At 43.0% G+C, this 25,301-nt stretch overlaps 1 protein-coding gene across 1 annotated transcript in view; it reads left to right on the top strand.

Annotated features, from left to right (window-relative positions):
- The first annotated feature begins 410 nt into the window (after window positions 1-410).
- fbln2 (fibulin 2) overlaps window positions 411-25,301 on the top strand; it is a 212,804-nt gene continuing 187,913 nt past the window's right edge. Inside the window, exons 1-4 of the mRNA XM_055648332.1 lie at window positions 411-541; window positions 1,121-1,232; window positions 7,300-8,564; window positions 13,728-13,844. Of these exons, the coding sequence (XP_055504307.1) occupies window positions 7,439-8,564; window positions 13,728-13,844 (1,243 nt within the window). The 5' untranslated portion in view covers window positions 411-541; window positions 1,121-1,232; window positions 7,300-7,438. The remainder of the gene's footprint in view (window positions 542-1,120; window positions 1,233-7,299; window positions 8,565-13,727; window positions 13,845-25,301) is intronic.

Raw genomic sequence — 25,301 nt, 5'->3', positions numbered from 1 at the left:
CGGAGATTTCAGTTCTACTCAACATATCTCACTTGTCTGATAGCATGTAAAATTGGCAGCTGCACAGTTTGAATGTAAAGTTAGTCTCAGTATGTGATGTAAGTGTTTCTTTTCATAAACGCAGTGCCATAGTTAGCACGGATCCCTGTCCTTGAGTCATTTAACATTATAGACCGAGTAACATTTTCTGCAAAAAAAAAAAAAAAAAAAAAAGTTTGTCATTTCCTTTTACAGGTTTCATACAATTTGCCAATGTTGAGGAAATGTTGATCAGAAGCTCCAACCTCCAGCAGTGTGGTGGAGGGGCATCTGAGACTAATTTAGAAGTTTCCTTCTAATCTTGCTGAACTACAATTCAGCACTCGGAGAAGTGATTGCTTGCTGACCATCTGCGATATTGTTGCTGACTGTCTGTGGGGACCCTGCATTCCAAAAGACTCTCAGCACATAATTGGTCCCCGAGAATCGGGATAGAATAACATTTTCAAATATTTTATTTGGACCAACAGATGGATTAAAGTACACAAGATTTGAAATAGTGGTAAGAAGTTATTAAGCTAAATAGTGAAGCTTTGTAGAACGGTAATTTTTCTTTGCCTGTTGTAACAGCAATATGTTTTATTTCATTCATTGCAATAAATCAGAACTTTAACCATTTCCTTTCCTGTCTATTTTCACCTGTGGTCTGGATTTATTTTCTCTCTTTAATATTTAAAATATTTTTAAAACTTGCCCATTTGAGGGAAGTATTGCTGTTCAAATTTGGGGGGAGGGGTGGTTTTTATGATTGGAATTCTAAAAGTAAGAACTCCAGGAGAATCTAGATGTAAAAAAATAATAATTTCATTAGCTTCCTGTTCCAGGGTCTGATATATAGGTCATGGCAAATATTACTGGATTAGAATATTAGAAACACTCATGACATCATGTAATCCATGGGGTCTGCTTGGCCATAGAGAGATTTGAAATTGAGGGGAAGCAGTTTACTGGGGGGGTTGTGCTCATAGAAAAGTCTCAGAGAGAGATAATTTGTTGGGGTGAGGAGGATTAAAAGAGTCTGACAGCAGGTCGGCATATGAGGTAAGCAACTGTGATTGATGGGCAACCTCTTTGGTTTCAGGTTGAGCAAATATCCCTTGCTGTTGGTCAGTTGAGATTGAGGAGTTGGTCCCACCCTGTTACAACACGTCAAGGTTTCCATGCTGTGTGTACAGCAGAAGCTACTGGAACGGGTAAGTCTTGCTTTTATGCTGAAGGGCTCGTTTTTTAAAGAGAGTTTCATGAACTGCTCAGATATAAAAGTTAAAGGAATGAAATCAGCGGTGTTGCATTTGAGGGAGCAGAATGGTGGTGTCTAATGAAAGTTTTCAGCTGTGATTTAAAGCTGCAGCTTGCAGAAGTTGATTTGGCTCATGCACTTCTGTAGGGCAGGAGATTTAAAAGGGTAAAGAATGTTTATTTAACTATGTTGGAACCTTGCATTTTCTGTAGGGTTTGCAAAACGCATTGTGCTTTGATTTGATTGCACAAGTCTTGAAACTGCTAAACAATCCTGACTGTGTGTGTAAAAAAAAAAACAATCTGTTGCAGCTTTAAGTTGTACTAACTTAAATCATGGAGTCCGCTTTCTAAATCACCTAAGAGTTAGTCTTTCTAAGGAATTGGAGACTATTATGTAGAGGCTAACTTTGCAGCTTCCCCAGTTTGGAGGGAGATTTTTTTTCTCTTTGCCTTATTTGTCATGGGCTGTGTTCAAACAACACCTCTGGGAGAACTAGCACCCAGTGTGTGTTAATGAGAAAGTCATTGTAATCTTTAATGGCAGTATCTGGTTTCAATCTACACGGTGCAGACAGAGTGACCATGCAGAAACATTGCTTCCGATTAAACTCCAGTCCCTCTGGACTGATAACAACTCTGCTTCTTTGAAATTCTAAACAGTTTGCTCACACATCACAGGAGGTACAAACTCCACCATAGTCATGGTACTTTTGACTGCCCGGGTTTCACTTTACTCGGTGCAGTCTTTGCCTTCCTGAGACTGGATTTTGAAAACACACATCTTTGCATTGCATGGGGAATAAAGGAATAACTCCCTCTATCTTGGGAATGATAGAAAACTGGGCACCACAAAAGACTGGTTGCATGAAATGTCTGTTCAATTGTATGATATTGGGTGATTTTTAATCAACTCATTTTACATGTAAATGTGAAATAACATTGTAACCTTTTGCCCAATTTGCTTTAAGATTTTATTTCGGTTTGTGCTGCTAACAATCTCTGAGGGGATTATAAGGTACCTTTGTATTTTATGAAAAATTCAGTTTTACAAAATTATGCTGACGATAAATGTTTGAAAGATATTGTTAAGTGTTGGACTGAAGCAAAGCAGTTCCATGTGGGCACTGCCAGAAAGCCATCTAATTAAATGCTCGAATTTCCCAATGTCGAGTTATTTACTTAACTGTTAGACTGTATTGAATTTAACCAGGAATGTTTACTTGAGATGCAGGAGGTAAATTGTGTTATACAAAGGAAAGATCATATAATCTTGAATTTATAGGATTTGGTTGAAAATTGAGGAAATAATTGAATTCGTTTTTAAAATGTGAGCCATAAAGTTACTTGGTGCAATTTCTATAAAACATCTTGTGCTATAAATCAGTAGATTTGGCTCCTGCCCTCCATGCAAGGGTTCCACATCCTCCGTGTGAAGATGTACTTGTTTTTTCACTCACTTTCACAGTTTACTGTCAATGTGACTTGTCTGGATCGCATGCATTTCTGATCTGCCACAGCACTTGCAGAGAGCGGGAGGGGAAGGAAGGGCACATTTAGCTTTGGCCAGGGGATGGTCAGTTTAATGGCAGCCGCAGAACCCAAACCCAAACAAAACCTGTCTGAAAAAAATAGCTCTTTATAGATACTGTATGGGCTTTTAAAGCTAACGGAATCAAGGGGTATGGGGAGAAAGCAGGAACAGGGTACTGATTTTGGTCAACCATGATCATATTGAATAGCGGCACTGGCTCGAAGGGCCGAATGGCCTACTCCTGCACCACTTTTCTATGTTTCTATGAAAAAACCGAGTCTGAAGAAGGGTCTTGACCTGAAATGTCATCCGTTCCTTCTCTCCAGAGATGCAGCCTGTCCCATTGAGTTACTCCAGCTTTTTGTGTCTATCTTTGGTGTAAACCAGCATCTCCAGTTCCTTTCTACAAACTTAATAAAGCCCCATTTGTTGGGATCCCTGTTTCAGTTTCTTATTGAGGATTTGGATTAGAATTCACATTACTGGAAGCAATCATTGTGTGATATCCTGATAAGAACGTTCACAGTAAACGTTTGTGAAATTAAGGTCCCCTCTGTGATTGATGCATTAATAAACCAAATCATTGCCAAAGGCAGGAATGTTAGTTCTGTTCCTGTGTTATTTTCCCAAATCTTATCAAAATACACAGCCATGAGGTAATCCTAAATTGTGACTTGGAGCTTATTGTTTGAAAGCTGGAAACTGATTGTATTCAGTAATTGTATTTGGGATTTAATTGTGCGCACATTAAGGTGTGGTTTCTATAAACAGTCGAACTATTTTAAATTACTCTCTTGAATGAGAGAGTAATCTCCAACAATCTCTGTAATTGTTCAGGAAACATTTATTTGCCGCCTTGCATGATTTCTTGCAGAATATAATAGTGATCGTTTTTTGAAGGAAAAGCAAAAAAATACTGTAAATATTCAGCAGGGTAGGCAGCACCTGTGGAGAATTGTTTAAGAAGGAACTGCAGATGCTGGAAAATCGAAGGTACACAAAAATGTTGGAGAAACTCAGCGGGTGCAGCAGCATCTATGGAGCGAAGGAAACACAAAAAATGCTGGAGAATCTGCGGGTGCAGCAGCATCTATGGCGTGAAGGAAATAGGCAACGTTTGCTCCATAGATGCTGCTGCACCCGCTGAGTTTCTCCAGCATTTTTGTGTACCTGTGGAGAATTGATGTTTCACCTGAACCAATTAATTCTACAGAATTCATTTTGAAAGTGATTTCTTTATTTGTCGGGCTGATGAAAGCATGTAACAGTCTCATCGCATAGGAAGGAACTGCAGATGCTAGTTTATAACATATTGGAATTACTCAGTGGGACAGGCAGTATCTCTGGATAGAAGGAATGAGTCACGGTTTGGACTGGAAGGGTCTCGACCCGAAACATCACTTATTCTTTCTACCCAGAGATGCTGCCTGTCCTGCTGAGTTACTCCTGTATTTTGTGTCCATCTTCTGTGTAAACCAGCATCTGTAGTTCCTTCTTACAGATGCACCAGAGAAAGTATTTTATTAGGATGTATCACAGCTTGGTTTGGGAACAGCTCCAACCAAGACTGTAAGAGATTGCAGAGAATTGTGACACAGGCCAGGCCATGATACACACCAACCTCCCTTCTATTGATTCCATTGATACCTCACGCTGCCTCGGCAAGGCCAGCAGCATAGTCAAGGACGAGTCGCACACAGGCCACTCCCTCTTCTCCCCTCTCCCATCAGGCAAAAGTATAGAAGTGTGGAAACGCACACCTCCAGATTCAGGGACAGTTTCTTCCCAGCTGTTATCAGGCAACGGAATCGTCCATTAGGTGGCGTTCCAGGGTGAGATCTTTCTTCAGACTGAGAGCCAGGGAAAAGGGAAACTAGAAATATGGACTGTGATTATGGGGAGAGAGAGGGAGAGAGAGATGTAGAACAAATGAATAAACATATGCAAAAAGTAATAACGATCAAGGAAACGGTCCATTGTTGCCTGTGGGCTAGGTGAAAGCGAGTTATACCGATAACGAAACACACCAGGACAACACTGAAACGAGTACAATGACTAGGGTGGGGGAGGGACGGAGAGAGATGGGATGCAAGGGTTACTTGAAGTTAGAGATATCAATGTTCATACCACTGGGGTGTAAGCTGCCCAAACGAAATACGAGGTACTGTTCCTCCAATTTACGTTTGGCCTCACTCTGGCAATGGAGGAGGCCCAGGACAGAAAGGTCAGTGTGGGAATGGGAGGGGGAGTTAAAGTGTTTGGCAACCGGGAGATCTGGTAGGTTTAGGCGGACTGAGCGATGGTGTTCAGTGAAATGATCGTCCAGTCTTCAAAGGTGTTCAATAGTTGGCGTTCAACCCGGGAATCCGGCATTTTGCAATGAAACCTAAGGATGTTTTTTTAATGATGGTTGCATTAGATGCTTGTGACTATGCTGACACTGGAGACAATATTAACGTCACACTACGTCAGCATTGCCAAATACGCCAACTATTGAACACCTCTGCGGTCCTTTGACAAAATTATCTTATCTCTCTTAAACACGTTCAGAAGATTTTAATTAAAATTTACTGATATATAAATTACGATAAAACCAAATGATTATTCTGAATGATTAGAGTCATAGAGTGATACAGCGTGGAAACAGGCACTTCGGCCCCACTTGCCCACACCGGTCAACATGTCCCAGCTACTCTAGTCCCACCTCCCTCATTGCTCCATATTCCTCCAAACCTGTCCAGATGATCAGCCATGATCATATTGAATGGCGGGCTGGAAGGCTGGAAGGGCTGAATGGCCTGCTCCTGCACCTATTTTTCCATGTTTCTATCCTTGTACCTGTCTAACTGTTTCTTAAACGTTGGGATAGTCCCTGCCTCAACTATCTCCTCTGGCAGCTTGTTCCATACACCCACCACCCTTTGTGTGGAAAGGTTACCCCTCATTCCTGTTCGATCTTTTCTCCTTCACCTTAAACCTTGAATTCTTAATAATTAAGAATAAGTATAATACTAAGTGAAAAAGACTATCCCATAAGTCAAATCTAATGTAAATAATTTTGAAGTGCATCAATATGTACTGAATAAAAATAGCATTTTAAAGGTAGATAAACATCAGAGTGACTAAATAATTTTATTTTTGATGTTGTAATATATCAACACTTCTTGTGCATTTTCAGATTGCTGTTGATAATAACAATTACAGCTCAGCAATAAACACGTTTGATGTTTGCTGATACTTTAATTAGCAGTTATGATTATGCTATAAGCATTTATGATAGCTGTTAATTGTGAATTTGGAAGTTTTCATTACTTTATTAAAAGCATGATGATGATTGGTAATTATGTGATTGGAACTATATTGGTTAATTTTTAGATCACACAACTTTGCAAAACGATAAACGCTGGGTATCTGGAGAGAAGAAGAAATATTGGGTGAACATGGCAGGCTTGTCAGCAAGAGAACAAAATGATGGAATGGAGAAACTCAGCGGGTGAGGCAGCATCAGTGGAGCGAAGGAAATGGGTAACGTTTCGGGCCGAAACCATTCTTCAGTCTGAAGAAGGGTTTCAGCCCGAAACGTTGCCTATTTCCTTCGCTCCATAGATGCTGCCTCACCCGCTGAGTTTCTCCAGCAGTTTTGATTTTCCAGCATCTGCAGTTCCTTCTTAAACAAAGTGATGGGATTGTATTATTCAGGCAGATAGACACTTGGCTGTGACAAGAGTCAATTTTCAGCATTTTCTACTTGTAAAGTAGATTTGAATCTCTAACACCGAATAAATGATTGTATAAAAATATAAAACTTCCAAGTTTTCATTTAATTTCTCCCACAAACCCTGCCATAAAACTCAAAGGTATAGTAAATGAGATGGATGCATATCAGAGTGCTATGTTATGCATATTAAAAATATTGAAAGCATACTAATGGAACAATTTCAGTTAAAAGCGTATATGTCAAAGAATCGCTTTCATCCATGTCGAGGCATTGTACAGAAAGAGACAACTTATGCAGTAACAGCTGGAATAATTTAAAAACAATTCTTGTGTCTGTGGCCTGAAGTAACAATATAGGAATTGAAAATTATTCCCTTTAAATTTGTTCAAACATTTACTTTTCACTTTTAAGAATGTTTATGTTTCTTTTTGAAATTGATTAAGGCATTGCTCATTCAAACCCACAGAAAAATAACTTTAATGATACAAGTGTTGTTCCATGTGGAATAAACAGCTAATGAGAGCAATTTTGTTACCATGCACCAAGTAGAAGTGATCCTGTAAGATATGAATAAAATGTTGATTTATGTGCAGTTGAAAGTTGCCAAAAGGTTCATACTTTGAGGCAATCCCTGAGGATCTGGTAATGGACTCCACTCCATTGGTTTCAATTGTATGAACTAATGGTTTGGGTCTTACCCCAAGTATTTGTGCGTTTTTCCTGTTTTGCACAGAAAGTTTCAATCAGTCTTTTCTTTTATTATTCCGAGGTTTAAGAAGAAGAAGAGGAGGAGGAAGGAGAAATAATCTACCATCCGAGCTGGACCTGGACTTTTTTTTCAGTGGAAATCTTTTCCTGCAACTGAAACCAAAGCTGCTTCTGCTCATCTGCGAGATCTCTGCAAGACTATGGCTATGCAGAGAAAGGAGATAGTATTTGCCGTGTTGGATCTCAGGATTTGGATCTGCCTGCTGATGTTATATGGCAGATGTCTCGGCCAGAAGGACTGTACAGGTGTGACTTGCCCTTTGCTTGAATTCTGCTTTGAGGAGGTGCTGGAGCCTGGAGCTTGTTGCTCTTCTTGCGTGCAACATGGTTGTGCCTGTGAGGGCTACCAGTATTATGACTGCGTTAATGCTGGCTTCAGGGATGGCAAAGTGCCTGAAGGATCGTCCTATTTTGTTGATTTTGGGAGCACTGAGTGCGCATGTCCCAGTGGAGGAGGCATAATAGGTTGTTATTTTATCCCTTGTCCGGAGCTGCCACAGAACTGCATTGAGGTGATGGAACCAGCTGAAGGCTGTCAACAGTGCGCAAAGGTGGGGTGCCTTCACGAGGGCCAGAAATACATGGCGGGCCATACGTTCCGCATGCCTCCCTGCAAAATGTGCCATTGTGGCAATTCTGGTGGCGATTTATTATGCTACACTCTACCCAAGTGTGATGCCACTCAGGAACTGAAGTCGGTCTATCCAGTGACCAGTGAGAATGAAGAGCCCGCGCAGCATTACGATGGTCAACGCATCTTCGACCAGGAGCCTTTGGGGAATGAGCACTTCCATAAGGAAGACCCGAAACAGTCCAAAGAAAACAAACCATTTAACAGAGGGCAACGAAGACACAACATGAAAAGCTCGGGCACTGATGATGAAATGGAATTGGACAATGTGGTGCCCATTATGCCCCGCAATGGGTTGTATACCACGACAGAGCCTCAAGTCATCACTGCAACCTCAACAGAAACGACAGTCCAACCTACCCTGCCTAGAAAGAAAATGAAAGGTACACGGCGAGCAGAACAATTTCAACGAGAACGGATCTCGAAGAAGAAAGTGATCGAAGAGAAGATGGAAAACAAGGAGGAAGCCACACAACCTGTGTTTCCAACCGTTAAATTCAGTGTCACAAGGCAACCCCCTATTGCTATCAAGAACGATGATAATTCGGTGCCAAACAAACAACCACAGACATTATTGGATTTTCGTTTTGACGAGGTGGACAATAGCATTCAACTACCCGCAGATTTGAATGAAGGTAAGATTTCAGAAGAGTTCTTATTTAACGGTATCAATTCACTAATATTAAGGTAAAGTGTTTTGGTCTCCCAGCTCAGGGACTCTGAGCAAAAGGGAGAGGTTGAGTAGGCTGCGACTCCATTCCTTGAAGCGTAGGAGGATGAGAGGAGATCTCGTAGACGTGTATAAAATTATGTAAGGAATAGGTCGGGACGATGCACAGATTCTCTTGCACAGAGTAGGTGAATCGAGGACCAGAGGACATGGGTTTAACAGGAAGAGATTTAATAGGAATCTGAGGTAACTTTTTCACACAAAGGGCGATGGGTGTACGGAACAAGCTGCCAGAGGAGGCTCCGGTAGGCGGCGCGGCTCTGGCCAGCAGCGGCCTCTGCAGCCTGTCCGCGTTTTTATTATTTTTTGTCTGTGTTTTTATGTAGTTTTTGTTATTTTATTTTGGGGTGTGTGTGGGGGGGGGGGGGGGGGTGGGGTGGGAGGGGGGGGGGGAAACTTTTTGAATCTCTCCCTGCACTGGAGACCCGACCTTTTCTCGTCGGGTCTCAGGTGTCGTTGAGGCCGCAACGAGGAGCGGCCTCCAACAGGAAGAAGCCGGGGACTCAGGTGTCGACTCACCGTTGCCGTCGCGGAGCTGGCCGAGTCCGGAGCGGGTGGAGCGGTGGAGGAGCGCTGCTGCTGCTGCTGCTGCTGCTGCTACCGGAGAGTCGGAGGCTCCAATGACGGGTCTGCGGACGACGGCACCGGGAGCCCGCGGCTCCCTGGAGGGAGACCGCTTTTCGGGGCTCCTGCTACGGCGACTTCTCCCGCCCGAGTTGCGGGGTTGAAGAGCTCCTGGAGCGGGGCCTACATCACTGCCCCGCGCGGCTGGAATGGCCGTGGACTCTGCGAGCGCACACCGGGGGCTCCAACACCAAGACCCGGTGTGCGACCTCGCACCACCCGGCGTGGCTTTAATGGCCGCGGGACAATCGCCATCGCCAGCCGGGGGCTATGACTTTGACTCTGACATCGGGGGGGGGGGGAGAGAGTGCAGGGGAGAGATAAGTTTATTTGGCCTTCCATCACAGCTATGTGATGGATGTTTATGTTAAATGTAATTATGTTGTGTCTGGGGTCTATTTGTGTGTAATGTATGGCTGCAGAAACGGCATTTCGTTTGGACCTCCAGGGGTCCAAATGACAATTAAATTGACTCTCTTGACTCTTGACTTGACTTGACTCTTGAGGAGGTAGTTGAGGCAGGGACTATCCCAACATTTAAGAAACAGTTAGACAAGTACATGGATCGGACAGGTTTGGAGGAATAAGGACCAAACACAAGCAGATGGGACTAGTGTAGCTGGAACATATTGTGCAAGTTGGGCCGAAGGGCCTGTTTCCTGACTTTAACTGACATCAGCATTCATGTTTTTGAGTTCCATTGAATCTACAAATGGGGACTGTTGTTGGAAAGGAAGGAAACAATCACTTTCTTAAGCTCTCCATGGCTGTTGTCTTAAGCAGAACTGATCAGTACTTTATTTTAAACAGACTACACTTCATTGCTGGGAAATGGCCTGAGGGGGGTAATTTAGATAGATAGATAGATCCTTTATTGTCATTCAGACCTTACGGTCTGAACGAAACTATGTTGCCTGCAGTCATACACAGAATCAATAGTAACAAAACATACAATAAACACCAATTAAACATCCACCACAGTGAGTTCACCAAGCACATCCTCACTGTGATGGAGGCAAAGTCTTAGTTTCCATCTCTTCCCTCCTTGTTCTCCCTCTGCGCTGAGGCGGTCGATCCAGGCCGGAGATGCCGCTCTCCAGTCCAGCGGACCTCCATGGTGATGTCGCCGCTGCCGATAGCCGGAACGCCATCCCCGCTCCGAGACGGCCCGCCACAGTATCAGCTCCGGGCCGCCGCCCCAGCTCCAGGTCGATGCCCCAGCTCCAGGTCGCCGCCCCAGCTACAGATCCTGCAGTCTCTGCACCGGGCCGCTGCCCCAGCTCCAGGCCGATGCCCCAGCTCCAGGTCGCTGCCCCAGCTCCAGGCCGCCGCGCCAGCTTCTGGTCCCGCAGTCGCTGCTCCAGGACCCGCCGTCTCCGCTCCGGGCCGCTGCCCCAGCTCCAGATCCTGCAGTCTCCGCTCTGGGCCGCTGCCCCAGCTCCAGGCCGCTGCCCCAGCTCCGGGCCCCGCTGCATCAGCCCCAGGCCGCCGCCGAAAGCCAGAACGCCGCACCAGCAAGTCGGGCCACCGCTGCTCAGCCCCGAAGACGGCCAGCCTCTCGTTGGTAAGCCCTGGCTGGCTCTGCCTCCGGAGCCTCGGGGTCGGTCGCAGGCTGGAGGCCGCCAGCTCCGCCATTAGGCCTCAGCGCAGACGGAGGCAGAGAAGGGGGATACGACATGAAAAAGTCGCATTCCCCCGAAGGAAGAGACAGAGAACATGTTCCACCCCCTCTAACACAACCCAACAAACTAAAACTTAACCAAAACAAGACAAAAAAAACAACAGAAAAAAGTAAAGACAGACGGACTGCAGGCGAGCCGCAGCTGTTAACAGCGCCGCCACTTCCGGAACTTAATTTAAATACGATTGTTTTTCTTTTACTCTCTTGTGCTTCATTGGAAATGTTTTCCAGGTAAAAGCAAGAAAATGACTTCTGTCACCAAGTTGGGTATCATTTAATGGGTCATTAAACCAGAGCTCAAAACAGGCCAGTGTTGAAGTGCGTGGTGTGGCTCCAATCCAGAGTAAACTCTGTATCCCAATGCAGCAGCCTCACCCTTTCCTATAAATCTGGGAACCAATACAATTTTATTTCTCACATTTCTTTTTTTTACTAGAAGCACGAGGACCAGAAAATAGGATGTAGGAAATGTTAACTAACAAAAGAGTCATTAAATTTTATTTTGTGGCAGATAAAATGCATGACCTTAACACCAATAATAGGTAACAGATACAATACAAACGCACATTGATAGTTTGGGGAGTAGGAATGTTGCTCATAATGACTTGTTACATAGCCGGTCATCATTGTGAACTGTAATATATAGCTTTGTAACGTTACAATTATTATATGTTTCCTTCGTTTTAAATGCCTGTTAAAGACATCAAACGTAGTAAAGCAAAAATAGTGTGACCTAAAAAGGTCATGTGATGGGAGCAGAATTAGGCCATTCAGCCCATCAAGTGTACTCCACCATTCAATCATGGCTGATCTATCTCTCCCTCCTAACTCCATTCTCCTGCCTTCTCCCCATGACCCCTGTTCTATCACTGCCATAAGAGCATCCATTGACTTGACCTCCACAGCTTCCTGTGGCAAAGAATTCCACAGATTCACCACCCTCTTCATTTGATTCTAGCCACTTGTCAAAGTCTGGGCATTTCAATGTATTCTTCACAGAGTAGTGTTCAGTCCTGACTTTGAGGAGAGCGCGCCACAATGATTTAGCAATCCTCTGGCATGGCTTTTCCTTTTCCCAATGTTGGTTTCTGTGAGACTTTAATCCTCGCGGAGGCTGCACTCAGCCACCCCATTATTTTAATTCAGTTGGCTGAGCGGCCAAGTACAAACAAAGAAGCAGAAATCACATTTCTTACTAAAATATTAACTCTTTTGCATGAATGAAATGGAGATTGAACACACGCATCAGATTAAAGTAGACGTTGAAATATCTAATAAGCTTATTCACAAATGAAAGAAAGGAATTCTCAGGTCACTTTAAATAGAAATAACTAATTGCCTGTGGTAATCACAATCTTCATAGATAAAACTAACACATTTAGGCCAGAGAATTTGCTTAATCAGTAAAATTCTGACCCAGTATGCCATTAGAAAATGATTTCATACAGCAAATCCAATTATTTTCAAGGTATTTCTTAAGATAGAAATGTACAGAATATTGAAAGGTTTGGATAGAGTGGATGTGGAGAGAATGTTTCCACTCCTGGAGAGTCTAGGACTAGAGGTCATAGCCTCAGAATTAAAGGAAGGAGATGAGGAGCAATTACTTGAGTCAGAGGGTGGTGAATCTGTGGAATTCATTGGCACAGAAAGCTGTGGATACCAATTTAATGGATATATTTAAGGCAGACGTAGATGGATTCCTGATTGGTACGTGTGACGGGGGTTATGGGGAGAAGGCAGGAGAATGGATTTGAGAGGGGAAGATAGAGCATCCATGATTGAATGGTGGAATGGGCCTGAAGGGCTGAATGGCCTAATTCTGCTCCTATCACTTATGGGCTTATGAAGAGGCTGCAAGTTTCTGAATTTCCCATAACATCGCTATTTTATTTTGTGCAAGTTGGGATGTGCAAACTTTGGTGTTACAATGCGAGACTGATGCCTTGTGGGACTTCATCTCCCTTATTAAATGGTAGTATTTACTTAAATGTCACTTTGCACCTGAAACGCTATAGCCAGTTTATATCTAGTACGTAGTACATAGGACAGAGGTCCCAGCACAGATCCCGATGGAACTGCCACTGGTCACAGAACTCCAGACTGAAAAAGCCTCCTTCCACTACAATCTTCTTGTCTTCCTGAATGAACTCCTGTGGATAGAATCACAGCAATATGCTGAATGAACCACTTACTCCTTCCGTTTCCACTTCCTTATCCAAAAAGAAATGATTCCCCAGCTACCAATTTAACTAGCAGCAGCCATCCAGCCCTCTCCAGAATGGCAGGCAGCAAAAGAACGAATAAGAGATGGGAAACAAAAAATATATAAAATTAATATAAATGATAAATCAGAATCAGAAAAGTTTAATAAAAAGATGCTGGTTTATACCAAACCAAGACACAAAGTACTGGAGTAACTCACTGGGTCAGGCAGCATCTCTGAAGAAATTGGTTAAATGATGTTTTGGGTCAAGACCCTTCTTCAGACTCAAAGCTTCATAGTTCCCTTGTTATAATGTGGAATAACAATTTCTGTGAAGCATTTTGTACTGTTTTTGAATGAATTGATAAATAATTCAAGGGCATTAATAATTTAAATATCTACAAGAACTTTTATTTTTGCATAGTGTACAAAACTGTTTTGTCTGCAAGTATAAGTATCTAGTAATAATTTGTGTTTATGCTTAATTGATATGGTGCGGTTAACATTTACTGTGCTTGTATTCACTGAAATCTAATACAAGTGTTTCCATCTGAAAGGGGCTGCAAGGCATAATATCAGTTACCAGCTTGTACAGATTGTTCATCCCAGTGAACCTTCGTTTACCAGTGCTGCTCCCCTCCCCAGAGCAAGTGAAGATGTAAATCCAACAACAGGTGAGTACTAAGATTTAATTTTGACAGCTTGCAGGTTGCAACCTCAGTTACCTATTAAAACTGAATATATTGGCTCGACCAGCTTGTTGAAGATTATGGGGTAATGGGCCTGTACTACCTGGGCGACTACAGGCGACTGCCGAAAATTTTTCAACATGTTGAAAAGTTTTTGGTAACAGTGGCGACAATTTGGGCTGTTGTAGGTTGTCGCCAGATTAACGTAGGTTGTTGCCAGTGCTGACTTTAGTGAAGTCCATTGTCCTAGTCGCTGGCAGTCGCCTAAAAAATCGCCTAAGTGGGACAGGCCCATTATTCGGAAGAGAAAGGAGATGCATTATCCTTTCAGTTTTTGCATTTCACTTGAGAAAAGGTTGGGTGAAAACTCAACAGCAGAAATTAACTGTGTCCTTCGACATTGCGTGAAGATGTGTTTTTTCATATTTAATCAATTATTTTGCGTGTTACTGCTTTACGGTGCACTGGAAGGGAAATTTGCAATTGAGCCGCTGAGAGACCTGTAGGATTGCTGCTAACAAAGACATCAACGCAGGTCCCGGTTTCACTATGCCTTTTTGTGCTTTTTCAGTCATTTCCTGAGGTTTATGTAATTCAATCTTGCCAAGTCTCCATCAGGTCTATTAAACACAGCTGCAGCAGCCAAAATGTTCAAAATTGCCCCATATACCACCTGAGAATTAACCATTGAAACATGCATTTTGAATTGTGCTGACTTATCTAAAGGGCTGGACTGACCATGAAGTCTTCCAATTTTTTGCCTTCATTGCACACAAAGCAGAACTGAAAATCCTTTTAGCTACATGTGGTACGGTGGCACAGCGGTAAACTCGCTGCCTTACACGCTTACAGCGCCAGAGATCCTGGTTCAATTCTGACTATGGGCGCTGTCTGTACGGAATTTGTATGTTCTTCACGTGACCACGTGGGTTTTCTCGGAGACCTTCGGTTTCCCCCCACACTCCAAAGACCGACAGGTTTGTAGGTTAATTGGCTTGGTATAATTGTAAAATTGTCCATGGTGTGTGTCGGATAGTGTTAATATGTGGGGATCGCTGGTCGGTGCGGTCTCGGTGGGCCGAAGGGCCTGTTTCCGTGCTATATCTCTTAACTGAACCAAAAATGAATCTCTGAATACTTTTTTTTAAGAAGTGAAGGGATAGAAACAAAATGTTCATTTGTACTCATTGTTATAATTGATTTTTGAAGGGTTATTTTCTGTTTATGTATATTTAAACCATTGGTAACGGAACCATTGCACCAAACTGTGGCATTGCTTTTTCAGAAAAGACACGTATCCTGTTCTGTCAGAGGTCAAAGAAAGCACGTGTCATGTGACCATAGTTTATGCTGTGTCTGAATAAAGCTCCCACAATAATTAGCATCCTGTACATGGCCTTCCTTTTATATGCAGTTGGTTACCGCCAGTCTGCAGTCTCGGGGAACCCTGATACTTAGCAGGCCCTATTGATTTTAATCAAGCTGGCACTGTGCCAGCACCAAATGAAAGTCTAGCTTTTATGTATTATTTTTCATGACCCCAGAGTATTCCAATACTTTTACAGCCAATGTTATGCTTTTGAAGTGTGCTGCTTTTCTGTACATTGCCATGCTGCTGTTGTAATCTCAGTCAGTTTACACACAATTACATCCCACTTGGCTGCAGCCTGCACTGGGTCGCACTGAAATCCAGGGGCATTGCATAAGGGCATGTTCTTTAGCCCTCCCTCCTCTAACTCTTCTGATCTGTGTGCAAAGGAGATTATAATCAAGGCAGTTTAGAGTTGCTCACTTGGACCATTGATGAAGGCAGTGGTCTGCAGTTGTGCAAATGGAAATGTCTCCAGTCCTTTGAGTGAATGAAGTGGACTCTGTGTGCTGTAACCTTTATGAAACTCACACAGTTGAGCCCATGTCCTTTTTTGTGGCTGCAACTATGCTTTTCACATCTAGTTTGTCGTGCTGCTTGCTAGGCTTTGCTGAAAGATCTAAAGGCGCTTGCCAAAAATCCTCCCTTAGTGCAATCTCTTGCAGCAGTAGTAAATTCACCCTTTTGACCAGGAGATATGTGGGGATGTTGCTCTTATTATGAATGTGTATTCCCTACTTCACCAAATCATCATATCAACTTTCTATTCCGCTCATGTGGGAGAAGTATCATTGAAGACTTCTTGTGTTAATCACCGCCTGTCACTTTTATAATGTATTCATCCTGGGGAACTGGCATTATTCCTATACTTGCTGTCCCTGCAGCTAGCTTTGGCTAGCCTGAAAAATTATAATATATTTTAATAATTGCTCAAGGGGCAGATAAATTTCAATATCATGACTGTACTGTTAACATAAATATATCAGTGAGGAAACTGAGGAGGAGTAAGACTTGTTCCCAAGTTATCCGAGGAAAATTCTCAGACTTGGCCAACTCCAGAATTTCTTTTGTACGCTGGGAATATTTAGAGCATCACCAAGTTGTGGAGCCTGGCATTTTAACTGATTTTGTGAAAAGTTAACCACACCTAGGGCGGTGAATCTGTGGAATTCTTTGCCACAGAAGGCTGCGGAGGCCAAGTCATTGGATATATTTAAGGTAGATTCTTGATTGGTACGGGTGTCAGAGGTTATGGGGCGAAGGCAGGAGAATGGGGTTAGGAGGTAGAGATACATCAGCCATGATTGAATGGCGGAATAGACTTGATGGGCCGAATGGCCTAATTCTGCATATGACCTTATTACATTAGAGAAATGTTTAATCAATGGAATTGAACTAACAGAACTAGAACTAACTTTTTGTAAAGAAATTGATTCACTTCTGACTTTATGATCATAGATTTGTTGTGCCTATTTCTGACCGTAACTTCGACATGCCATTTGGAAAAGAAAATACTCTGGGGGTTGGGGAGGGGTGGGGTGGCAATTGATGAATGGGACATAATGCATGTGGCATCTGCAGTTCCTTGTGTCTCATAGAAACATAGAAAATAGGTGCACTAGTAGGCCATTCGGCCCTTCGAGCCTGCACCACCATTCAATACGATCATGGCTGATCATCCAACTCAGTATCCCATCCCTGCCTTCTCTCCATACCCCCTGATCCCTTTAGCCACAAGGGCCACATCTTATCTTAAATATAGCCAATGAACTGGCCTCAACTACCTTCTGTGGCAGAGAATTCTACAGATTCACCACTCTCTGTGTAAAAAATGATTTTCACATCTCGGACCTAAAAGACTTCCCTCTTATCCTTAAACTGTGACCCCTAGTTCTGGACTTCTCCAACATCGGGAATAATCTTCCTGCATCTAGCCTGTCCAACCCCTTAAGAATTTTGTACATTTCTATAAGATCCCCCCTCAATCTTCTAAATTCTAGCGAGTACAAGCCGAGTCTATCCAGTCTTTCTTCATATGAAAGTCCTGCCATCCCAGGAATCAGTCTGGTGAACCTTCTCTGTACTCCCTCTATGGCAAGAATGTCTTTCCTCAGATTAGGAGACCAAAACTGTATGCAATACTCCAGGTATGGTCTCACCAAGACCCTATACAACTGCAATAGAACCTCCCTGCTCTTATACTCGAATCCTTTTGCTATGAATGCTAACATACCATTTGCTTCTCCTGGGGCATGAATGTATTGTTAGCAGCCTCTGCCACACTTTTGGGCAATTTCAGGCACCCCATCTGAGGAAGGATGTACTGGCTCTGGAGAGGGTCCAAAGGAGGTTCACATGAATGATCCCAGGAATGAGTGAGTTAATATATGATGAGTGTTTGATGGCACTGGACCTGCACTCACTGGAGTTTAGAAGGATGAAGGGGCACCTCATTGAAACTTACCGAATAGTGAAAGGTGAGTGTGGATGTGGGGTAGTTTACGACGAGAGGCCATAGCCTCAGAATTAAAGGAAGTTCCTTTAGGAAGATGAGAAGGAATTTATTTAGTCAGAGGGTGGTGAATCTGTGGTATTTTTCCATAGGAGGCTGTGGAGGCCAAGTCAATTGATATTTTTAAGGCTGAGATAGATAGATTTTTGATTGGTACGGGTGTCAGAGGTTATGGGGAGAAGGCAGGAGAATGGGATTAGGAGGGAGAGCTAGATCAGCCATGATTGAATGGTGGTGGAGCAGACCTGATGGGCTGAATGGCCTAATTCTGATCCTATTACTATGACCTTATGACACTCCTCCTTCTCAACTTTACTTTTGCTGTCTAGCATTACTGACAAAGACTGCTGGACTTTTATAATTTGTACCGCAATGTAGGGTGATGTGATCACAGATTCCTTAATAGGCTTAAACACAGGGTAGACACAATACTGGAGTATCAAAGGCAGCATCTCTGGAGAGAAGGAATGGTTGATGTTTGTGGTCGAGACGTCACTCATTCCTTCTCAGCTGAAATGCTGCCTGTCCCACTGAGTTACTTCAGCATTTTGTGTCTCTCTTCGGTGTAAACCACTATCTGCAGTTCCTTCCTACAGATTAAAAAAAAACTGAGTGCTTGAGAAACTCAGCTAGTCAGGCAGTATCTCTGGAGAACATGGATAGGCAACGTTGCTTGTCGAACATGTTCCTTACTGTGACGTGAGTCAACTCATTGGTATGGCTCATTGATCAAAGACATTGAATTCCCCAGAGACACAAGAGAGAGAGAGTCCCTTAGCCTCCTTGATAGTTTGTAATGTTACCATCGAGATTGTAGGACTAGCAAATGTAAGTTTTGAGGATGTCCTCATTAAATGCACGGATTACAGTACAATACCAGAACAATATTTCACAAAATCAATTCAAAATGGGCTGTGTTGATACCTGTCTTGTGCAATAGGAAAGGATTATTAGTGAATTTATAGAAAAGGATTCTTCACATAAATGGGATAAAATCTGATGAAGGATCTCGACCCGAAATGTCATCCATTCCTTCTCTCCAGAGATGCTGCTTGCCCCGACGAGTTACTCCAGCATGTTGTGCTTATCTTCGGTTTAAACCAGCATCTGCAGTTCCTTCCAACACATAATGTTTTGCATTGTGTTCAAGATCAACACAGCTCCGTTGGAAACCAGTCGTGATATTCCAATCCAATTGCGTGGGATCAATTTGGCTAAGGAAGATTGGGTAATTGGGATCAAAGGTTTGCTAGTTGATAATGGCACACATTTGAAAAATACATCAGATTTATCCACAAAGTTTTTTGTTTCCATTTTTGAGAAATAAAAACTCTCCATGGAAACAGTACTTCATCCATGGTTAACTCAGGAGATGGAAAATAGAAGTGGAGCATAAAAAAAGAGGTGTATAATGAAGCCAAGAAGAGTCGTGAAAATGGGAGAACTAGCTACAAATGAAGCAGGAAAGCGTGAATATGAATGTAAAGTGCAAAACTATAGGTAGAATTTTAAACCCCCATCGGGCAAAAGTGTGAAAACGCACACCTCCAGTTCGGAGACAGATTCTTCCCAGCTGCTATCAGGCAACTGAACCATCCTACCATCAGACTATCTTTGATTGGACTTTACTGGTTTTGCCTTGCATTAAACGTTATTCCCTTATCATGTATCTGTGCACTGTGAACGGCTCGATTGTAATCATGTATCGTGTTTCCACTGGCTGGTTAGCACGCAACAAGAGCTTTTCACTGTGCACATGAGTTTGTGAGGGGCTGGGTGTTTCAGGAAGATTAGAGCTCCAGTTACTCCATTGTGACCTTTGGTGCTGTCTGCTTCCCTTGTCATCGCGAAGAAGTGCAGGGTGGTAGTTTAACTGGCCACTTTAAATTACCCCTGGTGCAGGTGGATGGCAAGTGATTCAGAGGGGAGTTGAGGGCATGAGAGTCAAGATAGATTGCAGGGACACAAGTGTGGAATGGAATTGATGGCAATGCTCCAGGAGACAACATATACTTGATGAATTTAATAGCCTCGTTCTATGTGAAGAAAGTAAGCTTTTTTTTTTAAAGTGTGGGTCCCGCAGGAGCAATGGCAAGAATAAAATAAAGGGAAATTGTAAAATAAATACAGCATTGAAGAAATATGTTGCCTGTCTTTAATGTAGAAGACAAAATTGCACCAAAGATGTACAGATGTGGCAGATGCAATATGCAGTAGCAAAGTGTGCAGCCAAGCACTTTGGTAGTAGGAATAAAGACATACAAATTATACATTGTACATAAAATGTATTTAAAAAAGACTACAAAAACGCGTGAATACAAAACACAATTAGAAAATAAACAAATGACAGTAGTGGGACTGTTGTGTCCAGTTATTGAGGTACAATTAGTGCTATGTGGGTTTATTCAGGAACCTGAGAGTTGTATGAAAGTATGAGGTGAGAATTAAGGAATCGGAGGTGAAAAGAGACCTGGGAGTGCTGCTACTAATAAAATCATGATAGGAATAGATCAGGTAGATGCATAGAGTAAGGGAATCGAGGACCAGACAGCAGGGGTTTAAGGTGAAGGGGAATAGATTTCATAGGAATCAGAGGGATAACATTGGTAGGTGGTAGTTGAGGCAGGGAGTAATGCAAAATTTGAGAAACAGTTAGACCGGTACATACATGGATAGGGCAGGTTTGAAGGGATATGGGGCCAAATGGAGGCAGGTGAAATTAGTGTTGATGTGACTGGTTGGCTGGTGTGGACAAGGGCCTGTTTCCACGCTGTATCACTCTATGCCTCTATGACACATTTACTGCAATTTCAGTTCTTCTAAATTCTGAAGTTCTCTTGGTCAAGAAGTGAACACAAGATTAATTGAAACTATGTTCCCTCTTGCCTGTACCCATTATTGGACCAACTCAATTATAGAGATGAGGATGTTTGTAGATCGCATGCTTTGGTACTCGAAAAGTATTTGCTTTATGACTTAATGTTAATTGTATTGGACTAATACAAGAACTATAAGAAGCTATTAAAAGTTGGCATTTGCCTCCACAAATAGTCAAACATAATTGTTCATCTCGAGCGCCAGCAAAATACTTTTTCTCATTTCGGTGAAAAACCTGAAAATTGTGTATTCATTACATGAGATGATGCTGATTCATCTAACGATAGTTGCTTCATGCATAAAGCATATTGTAACTATACAACTGGTGGCCTTGCACTCTTCCCCATGTTTAGAAATGTAAATACAACCACATAATGACAATTGAGATTTAATAGACAATAGGTGCAGGAGTAGGCCATTTGGCCCTTCGAGCCAGCACCGCCATTCAATGTGATCATGGCTGATCATCCCCAATCAGTATCCCGTTCCTGCCTTCTCCCCATATCCCCTGACTCTGCTATCTTTAAGAGCCCTTATCTAGCTCTCTCTTCAAAGTATCCAGTGAACTGGCCTCCACGCCCTCTGAGGCAGAGAATTCCACAGACTCTCAACTCTCTGTGAGAAAAAGTGTTTCCTTGTCTCCGTTCTAAATGGCTTACCCCTTATTCTTAAACTGTGGCCCCTGGTTCTGGACTCCCCCAACATTGGGAACATGTTTCCTGCTTCTAGCGTGTCCAAACCCTTAACAATGCTTTAATAAGATAGCCTCTCATCCTTCTAAACTCCAGAATGTATGACAGTCTTGCCATCCCGTGAATTAACCTTGTAAACCTATGCTGCACTCCCTCAATAGCAAGAATGTCCTTCCTCAAATTAGTGGCCCAAAACTGCACAGGTGCCCAGGTGTGGTCTCACTAGGGCCCCAGTACAACTGCAGAAGGACCTCTTTGCTCCTATACTCGACGCCTCTTGTTATAAAGGCCAAAATGCCATTCACTCTCTTCACTGCCTGCTGTACCTGCATGCTTACTTTCATAGACTGATGTACAAGGACCCCCAGATCCCGTTGTACTTCCCCTTTTCCCAATTTGACGCCATTTAGATAGTAATCTGCCTTCCTGTTTTTGCTACCAAAGTGGATAACCTCACATTTATCCACATTAAACTTCATCTGCCATGCATCTGCCCACTCGCCCAACCTGTCCAAGTCGCCCTGCATTCCCATAGCATCCTCCTCACAGTTCACACTGCCACCCATCTGCATATTTGCTAACCCTGGGTTATTGTGGTGAAAATATCATAAGGCACTGTCATTATATGTCACCATATGAGCAATAACAACTGCCAGTTAAATTAATGAAATTGATTTAACTGGCAGTTGTTATTGCTCATATGGTGACATATAATGACTGCCAGTTAAATTAATGAAATTGATTTGGTCGCCCTCTGAAACAGGATATTAGGCTTTGTAGGTTTAGTTTAGAGATACAGCACGGAAACTGGCCCTTCAGCCCACCGTGTCCGCACCAAACACTGATCGCCGCACGTTAACACGACCCTACACACATTGGGGACAATTTTACATTTATAACAAAGCCAATTCACCTACAGCCTGTACGTCTTTGGAGTGTGGGAGGAAACTAAAGACCACTGAGAAAACCCATACAGGTCGCAGGGCGAATGTACAAACTCCATACAAACAAGCACCCATAGACAGGATTGAACCTGGGTCTCTGCGCCATTATGCTGCCATGCTACCCTAGGTGTGTTATCAATTCCAGTATTTAAATAACTAATTAAGCTGAGAAATAAAGTGAACTTTTTTCATGGATTGAGACATCTGTGGAATATGTTGCCAGTTGCCTGGCGATAAATCCCTTTAACTGGTTAGCATGGTTATGTTGTGTCTGATTTGAGGCCTTTTATGTGTGAGCTATGTACAGTCATCCAAAGAACGTCAATTTTTCATTGAGTAAATCCATCGTTAGTTGCAAGTCTCTAAATTGGACGTAAATTCAATATAAATCCAACGCAGATTGGAGGAATAGCACCTCGAGTAGCAGCTTGCAACCCAGCGGGATAAATATTGATCACTCTAACTTCAAGCAGCCCTTGCTTTCCCTCTTTCTCCAAAACTTCGCCCATCCTAGTTCTCCGACTAGTTTCACTCTCCTGATTAATTTTTCTGATAATTTTCCACGTTGTCACCTCCCCTCGGTTAACAACGAACCATTCTATATTTCCTTAGCATCGTATGCTTGGATCTGTTGTTTTCCCACCTTAAGGGCCTGCCCCACTTGGCCGTCATTTGTGCGTCACGCAGATGATGCGCGAAGATTTTGTACATCACAAAATCCTGCGACGCTGCGCGCCACTGCCTATGTCATCACGCACCATGCGCGCATAACGTGCATCATGTCACGTAAATTACGCACAAATGATGGCCAAGTGGGACAGGCCCTTTACCCTTCCAAATCTCTAGTCTCCCTCTCCCCTGACTCTCCGTCTGACGAAGGGTCTCGACCCGGAACGTCACCCATTCTAGAGATGCTGCCTGTCCAGCAGAGTTATTCCAGCATTTTGTGCCTATACACTGGCAAATAATACCCAGTAAATAATACTCTGGCAAATGTCAAGAGGGGAGATTATTTCCAGTCTTTACAGCTGGTATCACCAATCTCGGGGGAATATCAAAATAATTGCAAATGCTGTTACACATTTGAAATCGTATTAGATGTTACGATGGACACGGATACTATGTGTCACAAATCATATATAATATTATTTATAATACAGCACAGCCCCACATCAATACAACTCCCATAAGCTCAAAGGCTGGTTCTAATCAAACATGTCAGATGTAGAGAATCATTTCATTTTGTTGTACTACAAAATGTTATCACGATTGGCTGTTCTGTACAACAAAATCTAACTCGGGCATGCAGCTCAGAAAATGATATGCACCGAACAGTCGTGCTGGAGTCCAGTGCATGTGACTGCTCTATATGACTGCACACCAGGGATGTTTCTGATTTCCTTTGATATGAATGATGTATTACGTGCTCGTGGCTTGAATCTGTTTGAGCATGAGCTCTGAAGCTCCGTTTCCAAAGGAAATTGGACTTCTATGTGTTAACTGACCACAGAGGCACATTAGAGAGTGCAAGTCATTAGCAAGGACATATCTGTGCAATATCAGAAAGCATATGTGGTTATTCATGTGAATCCAGCAGAAGGATGGAGGGCAATGAAAAAATACAGCAGAGAACACAGTGTCAAGATCATACTGAGGACGGGGGATAGTAAAGCTGCCTGCCTTAATATTAGGCACTTGTTCTTCGTAAATAGCAATGTGTAACCATTATTTATGGTGCAAAAGAAATGCAAGTATTGGAAAATATTTTGCTAACTGTTTCTGTTAGATTCTGTTCAGAAATAACAAATTTTAACGTCCATGTGTGGAGTTTTGGGATTTGAGTACAAATGCCTCAGTCTTAGATGTCAGCACAGTAGATCAAGACTGACCCTGCCGTTACATCATTGGTTTATACTATGTCTTTGGACTCTTCATACACATGCAGCGATAGTGTTGCTGATTTACAGTGCCAGAGACCCGATTACGGGTGCTGTCTGTACGGAGTTTGTACGTTCTCCCATCACCTGCGTGGGTTTTCTCCGAGATCTTTGGTTTCCACCCACATTCCAAAAACGTACAGGTTTGTAGGTTAATTGGCTTGGTATCAATGTAAAAACTGTCCCAAGTGTGTGTGGGGCAGTGTTAGTGTGAGGGGATCGCTGGTCGGGGCGGATTCACTGGGCTTGTCTCCGCGCTGTATCTCTAAACTAAACACCAATGATGGAATGAAAGCTTCCATGCATTTCTCAGCAGATACGTTAGGAAATGTAATATCCTATCTCTTCCCCCTCGGGACCTTCTGCACCTATAAGATCACCCCTCATCCTCCTGTACCCCAAGGAGTAAAGTCCTAGCCTGCCCAACCTCTCCCTTTAGCTCAGTCCCTCGAGTCCTGGCAATATCCTTGTAGATCCTCTTTACACTCTTTCCAGCTTGACAACGTCTTTCCTATAGGAGGGTGACCAAAACTGAAAATAATACTCCAACTGTAGCCTCAACAACATCTTGTACACGGTAACATAACATTCCAACATTTCAATACGCTGACTGATGAAGGCCAATGTGCCGCAAACTTTCTAGACCACCTTACCCACCTTTGATGCCAGTTTCATGGAATTATGTACCAGCACTCCTACATCATTCTGCTCTACAACACCCCCCAGAGCCCTGCCATTTACTATGTAGGTCCTGCCCTGGTTTGAGATCTGCATTAAATCCCATTAACCATTCCTCAGCCCAACTTGCCCAATTGATCAACATCCTGCTGTAATGTGTGATAACCATCTTGCTTTATGCCCCTGTCCCACTTAGAAAACCTGAACAGAAACCTCTCGAGACTTTGCGCCCCACGCAAGGTTTCCGTGTGGTTCCTGGAGGTTTTTGTCAGTCTCCCTACCTGCTTCCACTACCTGCAACCTCCGGCAACCACCTGCAACCTCCAGGAACCACACGAAAACCTTGGGTGGGGCGCAAAGTCTCCATTCAGGTTTCCTAAGTGGGTCAGGGGCTTTATTTATCTGCAAATTACTAATCATGTCTTGTACATTC

The sequence above is a fragment of the Leucoraja erinacea genome, chromosome 16 (assembly GCF_028641065.1).
Source record: "Leucoraja erinacea ecotype New England chromosome 16, Leri_hhj_1, whole genome shotgun sequence".
Lineage (NCBI taxonomy): Eukaryota > Metazoa > Chordata > Chondrichthyes > Rajiformes > Rajidae > Leucoraja > Leucoraja erinaceus.
This window is presented reverse-complemented; position numbering and strand designations above follow the sequence as displayed.